The 16,390-nt window shown below is 47.3% G+C and overlaps 1 protein-coding gene across 4 annotated transcripts in view; it reads left to right on the top strand.

The window, feature by feature from the left end:
• Window positions 1–14,340, top strand: part of Eva1c (eva-1 homolog C) — a 74,838-nt gene extending 60,498 nt beyond the window's left edge. For 3 of the 4 annotated variants that reach the window (XM_034515279.2, XM_034515281.2, XM_034515278.2), the window contains 4 exons: window positions 952–1,095; window positions 4,847–4,924; window positions 6,993–7,082; window positions 13,754–14,340. In XM_034515279.2, coding sequence (XP_034371170.1) covers window positions 952–1,095; window positions 4,847–4,924; window positions 6,993–7,082; window positions 13,754–14,130 — 689 coding nt within the window. In that variant the 3' untranslated portion in view covers window positions 14,131–14,340. The remainder of the gene's footprint in view (window positions 1–951; window positions 1,096–4,846; window positions 4,925–6,992; window positions 7,083–13,753) is intronic. The other variant, XM_034515280.2, reaches the window with a different exon arrangement.
• The last annotated feature ends 2,050 nt before the right edge of the window (window positions 14,341–16,390 follow it).

Here is a 16,390-nt window from a genome sequence, read left to right on the forward strand (position 1 = left end):
TATGTGAGAATACACGTGTGCATGTGTGTATGGGCCAGAGGACAACCTCATGTGTTGCTCCTTAGATGCCAGCCATCTTGTTTCTTGAGACAAGGTCTTCCTGGCCAGGAGCTCACTAAGTAGGCAAGGCTGATTGGCCACTGAGCACCAGGGATTTACCTGTCTCCTCCTCCCAGTGCTAGGATGGTTTACCCTGGAGGCCAGAAGAGGACACCAGATCCCAGGGGGCCAGATTTACAGGCAGCTCTGAGCTGTTCCATGTGGATGCTGGGAACAACTCGGATCCCCTGGAAGAACAGCTCTTAACTACTGAGCCATCTCAGCTCTCCAGCACTTGAACTTCTGGGAGAGCATCAGAGCTTAGCATAGCATATCCATCCGATTTATCGATGGTATCATGATCGTGTACTAAAAACAGGACCTTGAACTCACTAGTTCATTTTTCCACTTGTTCGCTGATTGCATACTGGGGCCCTACAGTGGGCCAGACAATAGGAACTAGGTTGAGCAGGAAAGACATATTCCACATGGTCATGTAGAATATGTGTTAAGTCATGTAGAAGGAAGTCTTAAGCAAGGCAGGCATTTCACCATGTAGCAGTCATGAAGTGAACAAGAGCCTCATTCTGTGTTCTGCATATTTCATCTGTTCTGCATCCGTAGCCAGCTACCTATCTGCAGATCCCGTGTGTGGCAAACATGCAAGTCCTTTGACAAAGACTACATCAGAGATCCCAGATAGTGCCAGCAGGCCATTTAGCTAAACTCAGGGCTCCCAAGGGACTGATGGCTAAGCTGGCGCAGAGCATCTTGGGTGATTCAGTAAGATAGGTCAGCAGAGAACCGGTCTCTGGTTGATCAGCCCTGTGCATTTATGTATGGCAAGGGCTCTAAGCTGTGTGGTGCCAAGTGCAGACCAGCCTGACCCTCTCGCTGCCCCTTCCCTTCCAGACTGCCTGTCTTACACGGCTTTACAAGTCCTGTCCAGGAGGTGCTACGGGAAGCAGAGATGTAAGGTCCTCGTCGATAATTACCACTTCGGAAGCCCCTGTCTTCCAGGAGTGAAAAAATACCTCACTGTTGCCTACGCATGTGGTAAGAATAAACCCTCAACCAGCTCTGGAAACACGTGCCTGTTAGGGAAATGGTAGCCATGTCCAAACGGGAGTGCATGACACTTTAATTGTACAGAGTGGGCAGGGCACAGCCAACGAACACATGACCAAGAGAGGGAAGAGTGGAGAAAGGTTAATTGCAGCGAGTCAGATGTGTACCAGAGTCATTCGCGCCTACACACAGTCATCTAGAAAAGCGCCTTGGGGACGGTCCGCGGAATTGCGCATGCTCAGTTTAAGTTCCTAGAGCAAGCCGGGAAGATAGCTGAAACATTGGTAAGTTCAGCAGAGTCCTTGGGGTAGACATTTAAAAGGTGAAAATGGTGGGTGAGGACTCCTCTGGGCATGCTCAGTTCATGTCAGACAGGAAACGGGCATAGCAGGGCAGACTTGCAATCCCACCTCTCACGCGGCTGAGGCAGAAGGATTGCTGGGAATTCGAGGGCTGGCCTGGGCTACATAGAAGCCCTTATCTCAAAAGAACAGTAATAATAACGACCGGCAAGAATATTTTTGCGCGGCATGTCTTTTCCAGAATGGTTTCAGCTGAAACCAAAGGAACGGACGATCTGAGAGTCTAGTAATATAGGCGCTTGCCCCTAAGGGTGCTCGCCCTACTGTGCTGCTGACAGAAAGAGGCCGTCAGTCAGCTCAGCTGATTACTGCTGGCTTGCCTCGCACACCCCAGACTCTTTCTCTCCATTGTCCTAGTTTATGGCATTCACATCAGAATAGCAATAGGGTTTTCTTTGGCCAAATTTGTTTTGAGAGCACATCAGTCAATCAGATTGGCAGTGGATGGGGAGAGTAGGGATAGGACAAGCATCCAGGAACAACGCTGAGGTCACCGAGAACAGATGATTTCTATCTTGCTTCTTACAAAGCCCCGAAATGCACTGGTGTCGTGCGAGTTCACAGAAGTATTGTTTGGCTCCTCTGGTACTACTTAGAGGCCCTCAGTGACTAGACCACTGTGCTGTCGTATCTACACGCCCTCGGCAGCCATGTAAGGCAGCGCAGGCATCCACATGCTGTTCCCGTCTTTAGAAATCCCTGCTCCACTTGGCTTCTGTCTTCAGGAAGCTACTTATGAGCAAGTCAGCAGCTGTGTGCAGGGGACTGTGGTGGTCCGATCTGTAATCTTGACACATTGCTTGCTCTTCTGAAGTGAGTGTGGAGGTGGAGGGAACTCGGGATGCTCACTGCCTCCCACCCCCCCACCCAACCCCCACCCTATCCTCATCCACCCAACCCCCACTCCCACCCACCCACCCACCCAACCCCCACCCCCTACCCCGAAGAATAGCATTCATTAGACTTTGCTCAATTTTATCTCAAGATAAAACTTGTGGAGTGCCTGATTAACATACAATCTAGGTTTTTTTTTTTTTTTTTTTTTTTTAGAATATCCATCTAATTATGCAAGCATTCCCATTGCCAGCTTAAGAATATTTCCATCACCACAACCTACTCTGAACCAGTTTGAAGAAACATTTTAAAAATGGGGTCTCATGTAGTCCGGGGTGGCCTTAAAGTTACCGTGTAGTCAGAGATGACTGTGTACCTCCTGTATCCACTCTCAGGTGCTAGAATTACAGGCATGCACTGTTTCACATAGTAAACAGACAGGTTCCTGTGGTGACCGATGTCTCACAGCTACATGATCTGGTGGGCTGTTTGACAGTTCATCCCAGAATGCCTGTCTGCTCCGAGCGTTTCTCTACAATTCTATAAAACCTCTCAAATTTATGGAGGGAAGGAGTCTCATCTCAGCACATCTTGAAAATTAGCAGAGTCAGAGAGAGGGAGAGAAACAGGGAGAGGGAGAAAGGGAAAGAAGGAAAGAGGGAAAGGGAGACAGAGAGAGAGACAGAGAGACTGGAAGGAAAAATGCCACTTCTGGCAGGGAAAGGCAACACAGCCCAGGCTTTACTTCTGCCAGGGAATTGGAGAGAGCGTTCTTGGAGCCCAGGGATAAGCAAAAGGTTATTGAGCTAGAAAGCATTTGTCCTGGTGCAGCTGTGTTCTGGGGTCAGTGCTGTGTCTCTCCAGCATCTCCGCTGTACCTCTCCAGAAAGCCGCCCTCATCTTGATGGGCACAAAGGCGCCAGGGTCTCCCGGATTTGGGGGGTTCACAATTTGCGGCTTGTTCTCTGCTTGTTGGTCCTGGGATGTTTCCAGAAGACTTTAGTTAAGCACTCGGAGAAGGAAGCGGGGGTTTTCTTGTAGCTGGGGTGATTTACAGGGTCTCCGTGCTGCGGATCTCGCCGCGTTTTTGTTGGCTTCACTTCCTCTTCCTGTTGCCACTTCTCCTAGATACCATCTGGGTTGAGGCAAAAATAAAAATAAGCAATTTTCTGCAGCTACAGTACTTGGCATCCTCTCCCTTCTCCCAGTTGGCAGCTGTGTGTTTCACCTTTGTAACTGTATCTCTCTTCTCTCTCCTCTCTCCTCTCTATATTTCTCTGTCTCTCTTTGTGTCTGTTCTGCTGATGCTCTCTCACTCTCTGTCTTTCTGTGTGTCTCTGTTTCTCTGCCTCTCTCCGTCTCTATCTCTCTCTGCCTCTGTTTTTCTGTGTGTGTCTGTCTATCTCTCTGTCTCGGTCTCTCTGGCTCTATCTCTTTCTCTGTGTATCTAGTAGCCCAGGCTAGTCCTGAACCCCTTACATAGCCAAAGATGACCTTGCACCTCTGATCTTTCTTTCTCCCACGAACCATCCTTCCTTATATTTAATGACCCATGTGAGCCCTGATTTCTGGCTTCTCTGGGTTTATAATGAAGTGACAAGATGAGAAGTTCAGAGAAAAAGCAGAAGTAAATGGAGCAGGAGCTGGGGGTTAGAGCTGGTCCTGACTGGTCTGTTTGCTTCACTGTATCTCAGATATGCTGGGATTCCCTGAACAGCTTTCTAAGGCTCTCCCAGCCAGAGCTCACCCGCTGTGAGACGCCTCAGTGGACTTCAGTACACTGAAAGCTGTGTCATTGCCCCCACATTTTCATGACCCCCCCAAAGTTTCCCACGCTCTCCAGTCCCCCCACTGATCAATTTCAGTCTCTAGATTTACCTTTCTTGGGCAGTTCAGATAAATAGAGTTATGCAATAGACGGGTTTTGCTGACTGCCTTCTCCCGCGGAGCGTGTTGTTTTGAGGTTCATTCTCGTGTCCTTTCTACTACTCACATTTCCCATTAGACGCGTGTCCTGTGCTTTCTTTACTCCCCTCTTTGTCTGAGATGGGGTCTTGCTGTGTAGCCTGAGCTAGCTTGAAAGTTGGAGCCCTGTTACCTCAGCTTTCTCAGTTTTAAGATCCTTTAAAATAAAATATTTGTTTTATATAAAGTATATGTGCATAAAAATAAACATATTTGTGGAGAAGTATGTGCATATAGGTGCCTGCAGAGACCAGAATAGAGAGGTGGGTCCCCTGGGGCTGAGGTAACACAGACAGTTATAAGCTACCCAATGTAATACTAGGAGCGAACTTGGGTCCTCTGCAATAGTTGTTGCTCTGTGCCGTCTCTACAACCCCAGCTCCTTAAAACATATGTGCCTAAGAGTTCACCTGTCTTACGCATTTGATGATCTCATATTGCTGTGTGTGTGTGTGTGTTAAGCTGTAAGTCATCTAAAAGTATTTTGTAAATCTTTATATTGTACCTTACATATATACTAATACAAACGTGTTTTTTAAATATACGGTGTTTTAAACATACTTCTTTTTGGTTTTCAGTTCCCAAGAACATACTCACGGCAGTTGATCCGGCCGTTGCTAACCTAAATCCTTCTCTGAAGAAAGACGATGAATACGGTAATTTCCATGGCTTACTTGCAGAATTTCCTTTTAAGTGAAGTCAAACAGGCACAAAAAATCAGAGTGGAAGGCCACAGAGGTGTCGGGCTGCTCTGCTGATACAATGGTTGCGTGGCTGATGGTTATATACATGCGGCAGCCAGTGCTTTGTTTAAAAAAAAAAGAAGAAGAAGAAAAAGAATTAAAATCACAAGTAGAATAAATTTACCCCCATTCTCTTACATTCTCCTTGTTTTCCCCTAAAAGAGAAAAATTTAAAAATCACTTTGAACAACAGATCTTCTCAGAAACAACTTGGGTTCTTGGTAATACAAGGAGCTTCTGCAAAGCTGGGGCCGGAGCCAGCTGACTCGCCCCGCCCCCTTTCCCTGCTTCCCACATAACGTACACAAATAGGGACATCCATGTTCTGGTTTTAGTTTCTAAACATTGTATTTATGTGTATATGTCCGTGGGTATGGCCGCATGTGGGCATGGGGTCAAAGGACAGCCTATGGAATCCAGTTCTCTTTGTTTGCTCTGTGGATCCTGAGCGAGCTCTGTCATCAGGCTTCACAGCCTTTACCCATTGAGCCTTCCTGTCAGCCTGATTTTTTTTTTTTTAAATGACACATAGAACAAATTCAGCCCATGAAGGTTCTGAAAGAAACTGCAGAAACCCCACAGAATCGGGATTGATTCTAAAACTTCCCACACACCGTCCAATCAGCAGGTGTTCAAGCCCCGTAAATAAAGCACCTCGGTATTTGCACAGAACCCACAGAACCCACATGGTCCTTCTGTGTGTTTTAATCTCTAGGGTGCTTACAGTCCTTAACAGGTCAGCAATGCCATGCACGCTGTCGTTGTACTGTATAGTGTAAGAAAAGCGACAAGAAAGAAATCTGTACACATTCCAATTTCTCCTGAGCAATCTTTCTGTCTGTGGGTGAATCCATGGATGTGAGTCTCCCTGACACAGAGAATTGGCTCTGCGCTTTGCTTCCCGGTGTGCTTCTTACTGTAGAAAACACAACACCAAGACCTAAGAGCCCTTAGTCCAAAGCTACGTGAGGACTGGAAACATCCTCCACATTCCGGTTCACACGACCCTGTCCACCAGGCTCTGCATCTCAGCCTCCCTCTGTCTCTCACTTGGCTCCCACCTGGTCCCAAAGGATCCCCACCCCCCTTCAATGCAACCCTGAGAACCACAACATCTTTCTTAGAGGCATCTGCCCTGTGTGATATTCTCAGGGCTCCCTGAACCCCAATACTGCTCCATCTGTGCTTGCTAAGTGTCCATCAAGATCCTGGTGTCTCACATCTGAAAGCAGCCCAGTCTCTCTCTCTCTCTCTCTCTCTCTCTCTCTCTCTCTCTCTCTCTCTCTCTCTCTCTCTCTGTGTATGTGTATGTGATCAGAAAATCCTCACACACCCCAGGTCTGTCGGTCGGTCGTATCTCTGGTCCACAGAGCAGTTCCATGGTAAACTGAAGGATTATTTACTCGGCCTGATGGAGGTCATTGTTGGGATGGAATAGTGGGTTCTGTTCTGGAGGAGGGCACATGAACTACACCTGAAATTGGAACTGAGACTTGGAAATGTTTTTGATCCCTTTAATGATTTTCAGAGACGGCTTTGGCATCAGCTGCTTTCCCTGTCACTGGGACAACATGCCTGAGAAAAGTAATGTCAGAAAGGCAGGATTTGTTTTGGCTCCTGGTTTAGGAAGGGAACTAGGCCATCATGGTGGCGGGACTGTGAGACTGTTAAGAACCAGAGGACACACAGGGAGAGGGGCCTGGTTACAAACCTTAAGGCCCATCCTTCCTCCAGTGAAGACCCACAACCTCCACAAGCACACTGCCAGCTGGGGACCAAGTCTTCCGACACATGAACCCACAGGGACATTTCATATTTAGGCCTCAGCACTGGGTGTTGTGAGTCTCCTATAGCTTAGTCTCTTAGAAGCCCGGTGGTTTGACATCTGAGACTTTCCATCCCTGTGACAGACCTGGGGGGACATCAGCGAGACTTTCAGGACAGGCACAGAGCTCTGACCAATGGCCTTTGCACATTGCAGGTATAAAATTCAACCCCAGCGGATCGAGGGTTGTTCGGAAAGATGGCGTTATCGTCAGCAACTCTCTGGCTGCATTTGCTTACATTCGAGGTAGGTGAATGAATGAGAACTTCTAGGGACGAGGAAAGGTTTATCCACTGCCTTGATGACAAGCACTCTGATGACTAAAGGTGGTTTTAGTTGTACAGGGCAACTGCAGCATCGTGATATCCAGTATAGGCCTGGGATTCAAACACAGTTGCAGCCACAAAACCAAGGGACCTACAAGAATAAAGTCGAGTTACTGAGGGTTTCGTCTCCAAAGGTAGTTTCCCCTCACAATGTAGAAATTCTTTCATCATGTCTAAAACTTTGGATTATAGAATCCTTCCAATAATTGGAGGGAAAACAAGGCAGATCACACAGAAGCAAAACAAAATTGCCATGGGATGACACCGTGACCTCAGGAGGCCTGAGAATTACTATGGTTGCTAGGATCTCCTTGCTAATATCCCCAGGGCTGAAGGCTTGTGCCAGGCCTGGCTGAGCACAGTCCTCTCTGTGGAGGAACATACATTGTCCTTGCTACCTTCTGCATTTCCTAGGACAGATTGTATCTTGGAATGTTGAGTGTAGTCTCAACACCGGCTTCCTGCTCAGGGCTCCCTCTGTCAGTCAGCTTCCCTTCGTCATTACTTAATACAAGACCCAGGCTACTCCTGACATAAAAGGAGATATTTTGGCTTATAGGTCTGGAGATCAAGTTCAAGATCTAGTAATTCAATCAATCAAGGGGTTGAAGGGACAATGGGGCATCGTGAGTGATCACATTTTGAACCAGAGGAGAAGGAGAGAAAGAAATAGAGCAGAGTCCTACAATTAATCCCCTTTGGTGGTACAGGCCTAATGACCTAAAGACTTCCCATGGACCCCACCTTTTAAAAGTCCACAGTACCCTCCCCCCAGGGCCACCACCATCAAACCAAACTCATACTTACAGGTCTTAGGGGAAGGAACACTTATCAAACCCATACAGAGGCCTGAAACTCTGAGACCTTGGGTAACAAATGTGCACTCTAACAGGTGCGTGGGTGTTGCTATTCGAGCCTGCTGGGGCTGGGCTTGTGTCGGGTAGAGCTTTCTCAAAGGGAAATTAAGGCCTAGAGAGACATCTTAACACAGGAGCTAGAGTCTGGCCCAGCACTCTGTCACCATACTGTCTTCCCAACTCAGCCTGTGCCCCTCTCGTGGGCTTGCCATATGCTGTGTGGTTACTGGTCTCCTTTTTCTTTACAATTCCTTCCCCCACCCCATCTCCGTTCTTGCTGCTTCCGATGACTGCCAACATTAAAGAATATGAAAATTTGGGTTTTAGAAGCGGGTCCACGGTTTCAAAGTCCCTTCCAGTGGACAGCAATGATGAAGAGAGTCAGAGGTGCGGCTGGCTGAGGTGCAGCTATGCTGGGCCCTCCGATGTCAGGCTCCATGCTTTCTCAGCCGCCTTGGTCTAACTTAGCCTCCACAATAAAACACTGTAGACTGGAACTTAGGAAACAGTTTCTATTTCCTAACAGTTCTGGAGCAGGCTGGGAGTCCATGATCAGGAGCTTCCTTCTGGCTTTAGATAGCCAGCTGCTTGCTGCATCCGTGTGTGTGTGGGGGGGGGGGGGGCGTAGTGGTGGTGAGAAGAGACTAAATAAAGGAAGAAGAGAGAGTGTGTGTATATTTCAAATACCACCGGTCCTAGCAGATGAGGACACTCAGGTGAACAGTTAACCTTGATCAGTTCCAGAAGTTCCTCCAACAAAGTCATATTAGAGTTTAGGGCACCAGCATGAGTTTGGGGGGACATGGTCAATACAGAGCAACAACTCCGAGGGATGGGACTTTGATCCCAGATTCTGTGCCTAAGGGAGCTGGGCATTTGCCAAGGGCGCCACGGACAGCGGCTGGGTCCAGCTTTCATGCTGGGTGAAGGCAAGGCTGTCAATCAACTTCTACAAAGAACCTTGTCTTCAGGATTTGAATGGCTGGAGCCTCTTGACCCTGCATTATGTAAATACCCCTTCCTCCAGCCTTCATGTGCTCCCCCTGCTTTGCGTCTGGATGATGCGTTTTCCTGTCTAAGCACCTGAAGGACAGATGACTGTCATCTTGTTTATCTCTGTCATATCTCCGTGTCTAGGACAGCTCTGGGAAAGACCAGGTTACAGAGAGTAGATAACAAATGGCTAAATATTAAATCTGAGTTGATGTTATGGCTGTCTTATACTCTGTTATCATCTGTGATTTATACGTTTTATTTATGCATCTGAAAAAGATGGCTCAGTGGTTAAGAGTGTCTGCTGCTCCTGCAGAGACTAGTTCAGTTCTCAGCACCGTGTCTGGAGGCTTACCACTGCCTGTAATTCAACTCAGGGGACCTGACACCACATGTGGTATACAGTCACATGGACACACATACATGTAAAACATGTCTGTGGGTGCATGCATGGCATGGCATGGCATGCATGTCAGACGACAACTTTGTACAGTTGATTTTCTTCTACCATGGTTTACATAGGTTTGGGGATCAAATCTGGGGTGTCAGGCTTGTGAGACAAATGTCTTTATCCACTGAGCCACCTTGCTAACCATCTACAAGGCAGGCCGATGCTCCATCCTTTTAATAAGAGAACTGGATGGGATGTCATTTGATTTCACTGTGAGATATTCCAGTATGTTCATCTTAGCAAGTCTCAGATGTGAAACTTTGCGATGGGACTGGGGTCCCAAGCCTGGACATGGGCTCCTGCCGCTCTCTGACAGTGAGGCCATTGGCTAGAGCAGCTGGGGAACCAAGAGCTGGGGAACAGAGTATTTCTGGGAAACTGAGGGAAGCCAAAATACATTCCCTGATCAGGCTACCGAGTGATGTTGACCCATGAATGCAGTCAAACAATGGGGGACAAGCAGACAGGCAACCCAAGCCAAGGGGCTTGTCCTACGCAGGGAAACTTGGAAGTGAATAGAAAGGACATGAGAGTGTGAGTGTGCATGGGTCCCAGATAGACCATATCTCCTCTGGTTATTTGCCTGATCTGCAAGGATATTTCTCATAGAAAGGGGAAGTGTGTGTGTGTGTGTGTGTGTGTGTGTGTGTGTGATATGTGTAAGATATGTGTTATAGATGTGTGATATGCTTGGTGTGTATGTTATGTATGCAGTGCATGCATGTTTGTGTGTTGCATTTGCGATGTGTTGTACAGTGTATGGTGCATAGTATGTGTGTGTACTGTGTACAGGCTGGTGGTACTTGTTTATGATATGGGGGCCTTTGGGTGGAGGATGGTACCATGTGCACATGTGTTTGTACACGTGTGTTTATGTATGTACGTGTGGTTCTGAGGAAGACAGTTTATTAACTGCTTCAGCAGAAGCCATTATCCTCTGGCTGAGGGACTTAATTTAGTTTTGTTCTCTAAATAAATAACATGACCCCTCCCAGACCACTAAATTAGTGTCATATTGGCATCTGGCTTTCTGTGTTTACCTCCTCTGTGCCTACAGGCCTGCCTTTGTGACTCAATATTCTGTCACTGCCTCTATTACTTGGGAGTGTGTGTGTGTGTGTGTGTGTGTGTGTCCGTCCGTCCAGCCTCAGGCAAACTTGAGAACTTTGGGGGTGTCTTTGGGAATCTGGGACCACAGCCAGGACAGCTTTGGTGATTCTAAGACAGGAACTCTAGGATATCCGATGGCTGTGTGAAGGAGAGAGTTTACCACACATCACAAAGTCAGTCACATGACCTTGTTAGGGAGAACAATCAGAGAACAGCACAGCCCTGTCATGTGGGTGGGCTCTGACATGTTTCCAGGGTCTGCAACCCTGACAGAAAGTCCTGTCACACTCCTAAGTGCCATCAGACTGGTTCCAAACACTTTGTGCTTCTTCCACCTTGAGGGCTCTGGCCATAGACCCCCGAGAGACAGACCTTTGCTGGTGGCTTCTGGTGTCTTATCTGGGTGTGACTAAATTTGAACTGAAGCTTGTGTTGGCCCCAGACCAGGATCTAAAGAGCAAATGGGGCCTCAAGGCCACTGGCCACCCATCCTGAGGCTCCTGGAATCGTAATGAAGATGATAAGTCATTCCCTCTCGCCTGTGATGAGCTGAGACTAAATTTAGAATAGCAGCAAAAACACTGTGAAGATTCTATTCAACAACAGCAAAACAAATGCCTTGTGTTTCCCAAAGAGATGACAGAAAAGGGGTCACAAGAGTCTGGACTGGTCCACTTGCTTCTAGAAAACAGAGTAAATATTGTTTTGCATAAAGTCTGAGGCAGTGGGTAGAGCCCTGGCTAAGCCCAGGTTGCAGTCAGTGGTGGCTTTGGAAAGTGTGTATGCTACATCAGGGATTAGACCAGCTTAGCTCTAGTGTGCTACCTACAATCTGGTGACTGTGTGACAGTCACTTCACATGAATAGAAAGTTTTCTTCCCATGGGACTGCTGAGAGCAGTCCCCATCCTGGGCCACTGGATCTCAGTGACAGTGTCATGAACTCCCCCACAGAGTGATCCTGTGGCAAGAGGAATCTCTGAGTCCTAGGAGTTGAACCAAGAGCCTGAAACCTGGAGAGGCGGGGGGGGGGGGGGGGGGTAGAGGGATGCTGACTCTGTGGTAGCATGTGGTGTGCCCTAAGGTAACATATGATATACCCTAAGGTAGCATGTGATGTACCCTAAGGATTATGATTCACTTAATTCAATTATCTAAGTTCTTTAAAAACAGATCTGAGGTATGTGGCTCAGTGGTAGAGTACTTGCCCAGCATGTGTGGTGTCCTAATGTTCAGACTTCAGCATGGGAAAAAAAAAATCTTTAAGAATAAATTAAGAGGTAAAGTTAAAAAATCAGTTTTGTGCTAGAGCAAGACCTTAATCCAGCCAGAGTCTACAGAACCTAAGGATCTGGCCTGTGGCTACTGCATCCTTGGGCAGGGTGGGGCGGGGTGGGATACTGGACACCAACCGTGAGTGCTCTTCATTCCTCAGAGACTTGACACAGGAGTGCATTTTTTTTTGCCTGGAGCTGGCCCTGTCCTGCCCCGGCCAGCAGGGCATTGAACAGGGGTCTGGGAGGTCACCTGAAAGAGAAGATGGGGAACAGGTGAACACAAAGAAAGACGGCTTGTCTATAGGCTGATCAAACCGTAATTTTTACTTTTTCACACAGGGGTTAGGGGTTATATACACAAAAAGGCAGGATATGGGGAGGGGGATGACACAGGAGTGTAGGTGTTCAGGGGGAGTACAGATATCTTTCAGAACAGGGTATCAGCTGGGTGAAGGTTCAGGGGACAGGCCACTATGACTCCGCTTATCATTCTCTTGTCCTTATCTAAGTTGGTACTACCCACCAAGGCTACCTAAGGTCTATGACTCTCCACAAGACCTATGACTACTTGTTCTCATCCAGGCTGGTAAATTTCCAACAAAGCTGCCTGTTTACAATATCTTATAGCTGTCTGTTTCAGTGTTTTTCCACAGAGACCCAGGACTTTGTGTTAGCAGGCTGACTTAGGCCTATTGCTGATTTTAGGCCTTCAGTGTATAAGCAAGGCTGCCCCTGACACTGTGTCCCACACAAATGGCCAGAAAATGATTAAGGCTGTGGCCTCTTAATACCTCATAGGAGGTATTGATTCCAACACATAAAACAAACTGCACCTGAACTATGTCAGAAGTGAGAGTGGACCAGAAGAGCAGGCTTTGATCCACAAGAGAAGGGAGGTCTGACCAGATGCCCTGGTCTTGGTATCACAGTTTAGTGACTTCGTAACACGCGTCAGTGTCTCCAGAGAGCCCATCCCCCACCACTCACGGCTTCACTCCCTGTGGCTCTATGAAAGCCAGTCCTTTATATACCTTGACTCTTCAACACTGAACTGACAACAGAAACAATCTGCTGTCCTTTCCTCAGCCAAAATCAATGTTGATTCAGACATCTGGGTCTTAAAGAGAGTGGGCAGACATCAGGCTGGGGTCACAACATGCAGCCCAGATGAGTAGAGCCACTCTAGGGACAGTGTGGGCTGTGGGAAGGAAGCTGGCCAGGGAGGTATCTACTTTCAGGAAGATAAGTGTCCTGGTTCCATCTCTCCCATCAGATCTCAGCTGTGAGGTCCCTCCCTGCAGAGGAATCTCAGCAGTCCCGGAGTTTTGAGATTCCAGTCTAGACTCCTGGGGAAAAACAGTAGTTGTAAAGACAACAGTCTTCATTGTTTTTCCCAGAAGGAAAGTCCTGACAGTGTCCCCAGAGGAGGCTCCCAGCAGTTGAGATCTACGGAGAAAATGCTGGGCACACAAAGCATATCCCACAGGGAGCTCCTCCGGGATCCAGCCTGGTTCTGCTCGGAGAGGCTGCTGACCTCTGCGGCCTTCCCTCTGGGCCTCAGTTTGAACATCTGTAGGTGTGTCCAATCAATGGCCCCCAGCTCCAATCTATAAATAAAGTTTTATTGGGACACAGTCAGGCCTTGTGCTATACATATTATCAGAGGCTGCTTGTTATAATTTGAATCTGGAATGTCCTTCATAAGGGCATGTTTTGAATGTGTGTTCCCCACTTGTAATGCCATTTTGGGAAGAACCCTGGGTCCTGGTCCACTGTGATAAAAACAGATTTTATCACATGAGCCAGTTGCCACGCCTTCTCTGACAGGAGAGAGGGCAAGTCTTCAAAACCATGAGCCAAAAATTAACCCTTTCAGACCCTCACATGTTCTCCTCTTCCTTCAGCCCACCCCGAGAGAACTGCTCTGCTGTTCATCTCTAGTGTCTGCATCGGCCTGCTCCTCACACTGTGTGCCCTGGTCATCAGAGTGTCCTGTACCAAGGACTTCCGGGAGCTGAGGCAGGGCAGGGAGCACCTGGTGCTAGCGAGCGACAAGGCGGAGGAGGACAGCGAGGAGGACGTGGAGGAGGAGGACTCCTCCGATTCTGAGTTTCCTGTGGAGCTGTCCAGGTTTTGTAGGACTTCCTACCCAGCCTACAGCTCTATAGAAGCCGCTGAGCTGGCTGAGAGGATTGAACGCAGGGAGCAAATCATTCAAGAAATATGGATGAACAGTGGCCTGGAGTCCTCCCTCCCCAGGAACATGGACCATTTCTACTGAAAACCAGATGCATCTGGATGAGATCATACTTTCTGAAGAAGGAAGGATCCAGAATGCGCTGTCTCCCCACCCTCTCCAGTTCTGGTCCACTTGTACCTTCTGTGAAGGAGAATCTGTCGTGTCATCCGCGATGGGTGAAGCCGGAAAGCTGTCAAAGGGACAGCTCACTGTTTACAGCACACCCTGGAATAAATTGGGAGGAAGACGTGATGTCTCGTACTTGTTTGAAATCATGTCTGTACATCAATAATTCTGTGCAGAATTGAGGTTCACATTTACCCAGAATTTACAATGCCAGGTGTTGGGTCATCTGTATTTGTGACCCAAGTAAACAGGGGGCCACAAGAATTCATTAAAAATTATGCTGGTGGGAAGCGGCAAGATGCATCAGCGGGGGAAAGGTGGGTGCTAGCAAGCCTGTCCTCTTGAGTTCAATCCACTGTGTGGACAGAGGGAAGCAACTCCTTGCAAGCTGTCCGCTGACCTTTTTACATGTGTCATGATATGGAGACAAAACCTAAGCAAGGGTCATCGTGGTACACGATAGTAAAAATCCACAAACACCCTGGGAGTATAGAGAAAGCAGGGAGGAAATTCTGCCTGTCAGAATCAAAGGATATTATAAAGGTTGGATATGATGATTGAAAAGAGTTGTTTAAAAAAAAAAAAAAGAGTTGGTTTTTTAAAAGTGGGTTTTGGTCACTATTCTAGTTTCTGTGACAAAATATCTGACGGTGCATGTATGTGCCATATACACACACAGAGACACACTCACACAGACACAAAAACACACACACACACACAGAGACACATACATACATAAACACACACATAGATACACACAGACACACACATAGATACACACAGACACACACACATAAACACATACACAGACACACAGATACACACAGACACACATAGATACACACAGAGACACACACATAAACACATACACAGACACACACAGATGCACACAGATACACACACACACACATAGATACACACAGAGACACACACATAAACACATACACAGACACACACATACACACACAGATACACACAGACACACACATAAACACATACACAGACACACACAGATACACACACAGACACACACACATAAACATACACACACACAGATACACACAGACACACAGACATTCACAGACACACACAGTAAGTAAATTTGCAATAAGACTTTGATAAAACTGGCAGGAAAGAAAACACGAGCTCAGAGGTATTCTATCATTTATTTATTTATTTATTTATTTATTTATTAGAGTTTATTTTATTCACATGCGCACACTGTCACTCTCTTCAGACACACCAGAAGAGGGCATTGGAACCATGGTTGTGAGCCACCATGTGGTTGCTGGGAATTGAACTCAGGACCTCTGGTAGAGCAGTCAGTGCTCTTAACCACTAGGCCATCTCTCCAGACCCCTAATTTATTAGTTTTTGAGGCACAACCACTCTGTGTATCCCAGGCTGGCTTTGAACTTGTGATCTGAGCTCTGATTGCCTCAGCCTCTTGAGCACTTGGGTTGTAGCCGTGTTACAGTCATGTGCCATCATGCCTAGCCCACAAGCAATTTTAATTTTCACTATTATTTATTTAGAGCAGAGACTCACAGGACTTTCTTAAAGGAGAAATGAGAAACTACTCAGGCATGGGAGGCCTTGATTTTTTTTTCTGCCACATCTGTGTCTGTAGGGGGCCAGACTGATGGCTTTCTCCCAATTGCATGGGATGGATAAGAATTTCTGTTTCGAGGCCCTGTCCCTGTGGACAAATGGATAAGAATGACTGTTTTGAGGCCCTGCCCTGGGACTTGGATTCTGTTCACTCTCACACTACATTTGATATAGTCTCACAACATTTGTTGTTTGTTGTTTTCTGAGACAGGGTCTCACATGTAGCTCAGGCTGGCCACAAACTCACAGCACCCCTCCCCCTAATGAGTGCTGGGAATACAGGTGTGACTGGGGACACCCAGATTCACCTGCTTTAAAAAATGATCCTGCTGCAAGCTTTGATTTGAATTTGCTCTCCAGAACCCTTGTGAGAAAGCATGACGCTCCACTGCACACACCCTCAGTCCCAGCCAGCCTAGCCGTCTTGGAAAGTTCTAGGTCAATGAGAGACTCTGTTTTTAAAGGGGTGGGGTGCCTAAGGACTGACACTCAAGGTTAACATTTTAACAGTATGAAAGCTACAGTTAGCTCAAGGGCTCCACAAACCATGAAAGAGGTGGAATCT

This window comes from Arvicanthis niloticus, chromosome 12, assembly GCF_011762505.2.
Source record: "Arvicanthis niloticus isolate mArvNil1 chromosome 12, mArvNil1.pat.X, whole genome shotgun sequence".
In the NCBI taxonomy this organism is placed as follows: domain Eukaryota; kingdom Metazoa; phylum Chordata; class Mammalia; order Rodentia; family Muridae; genus Arvicanthis; species Arvicanthis niloticus.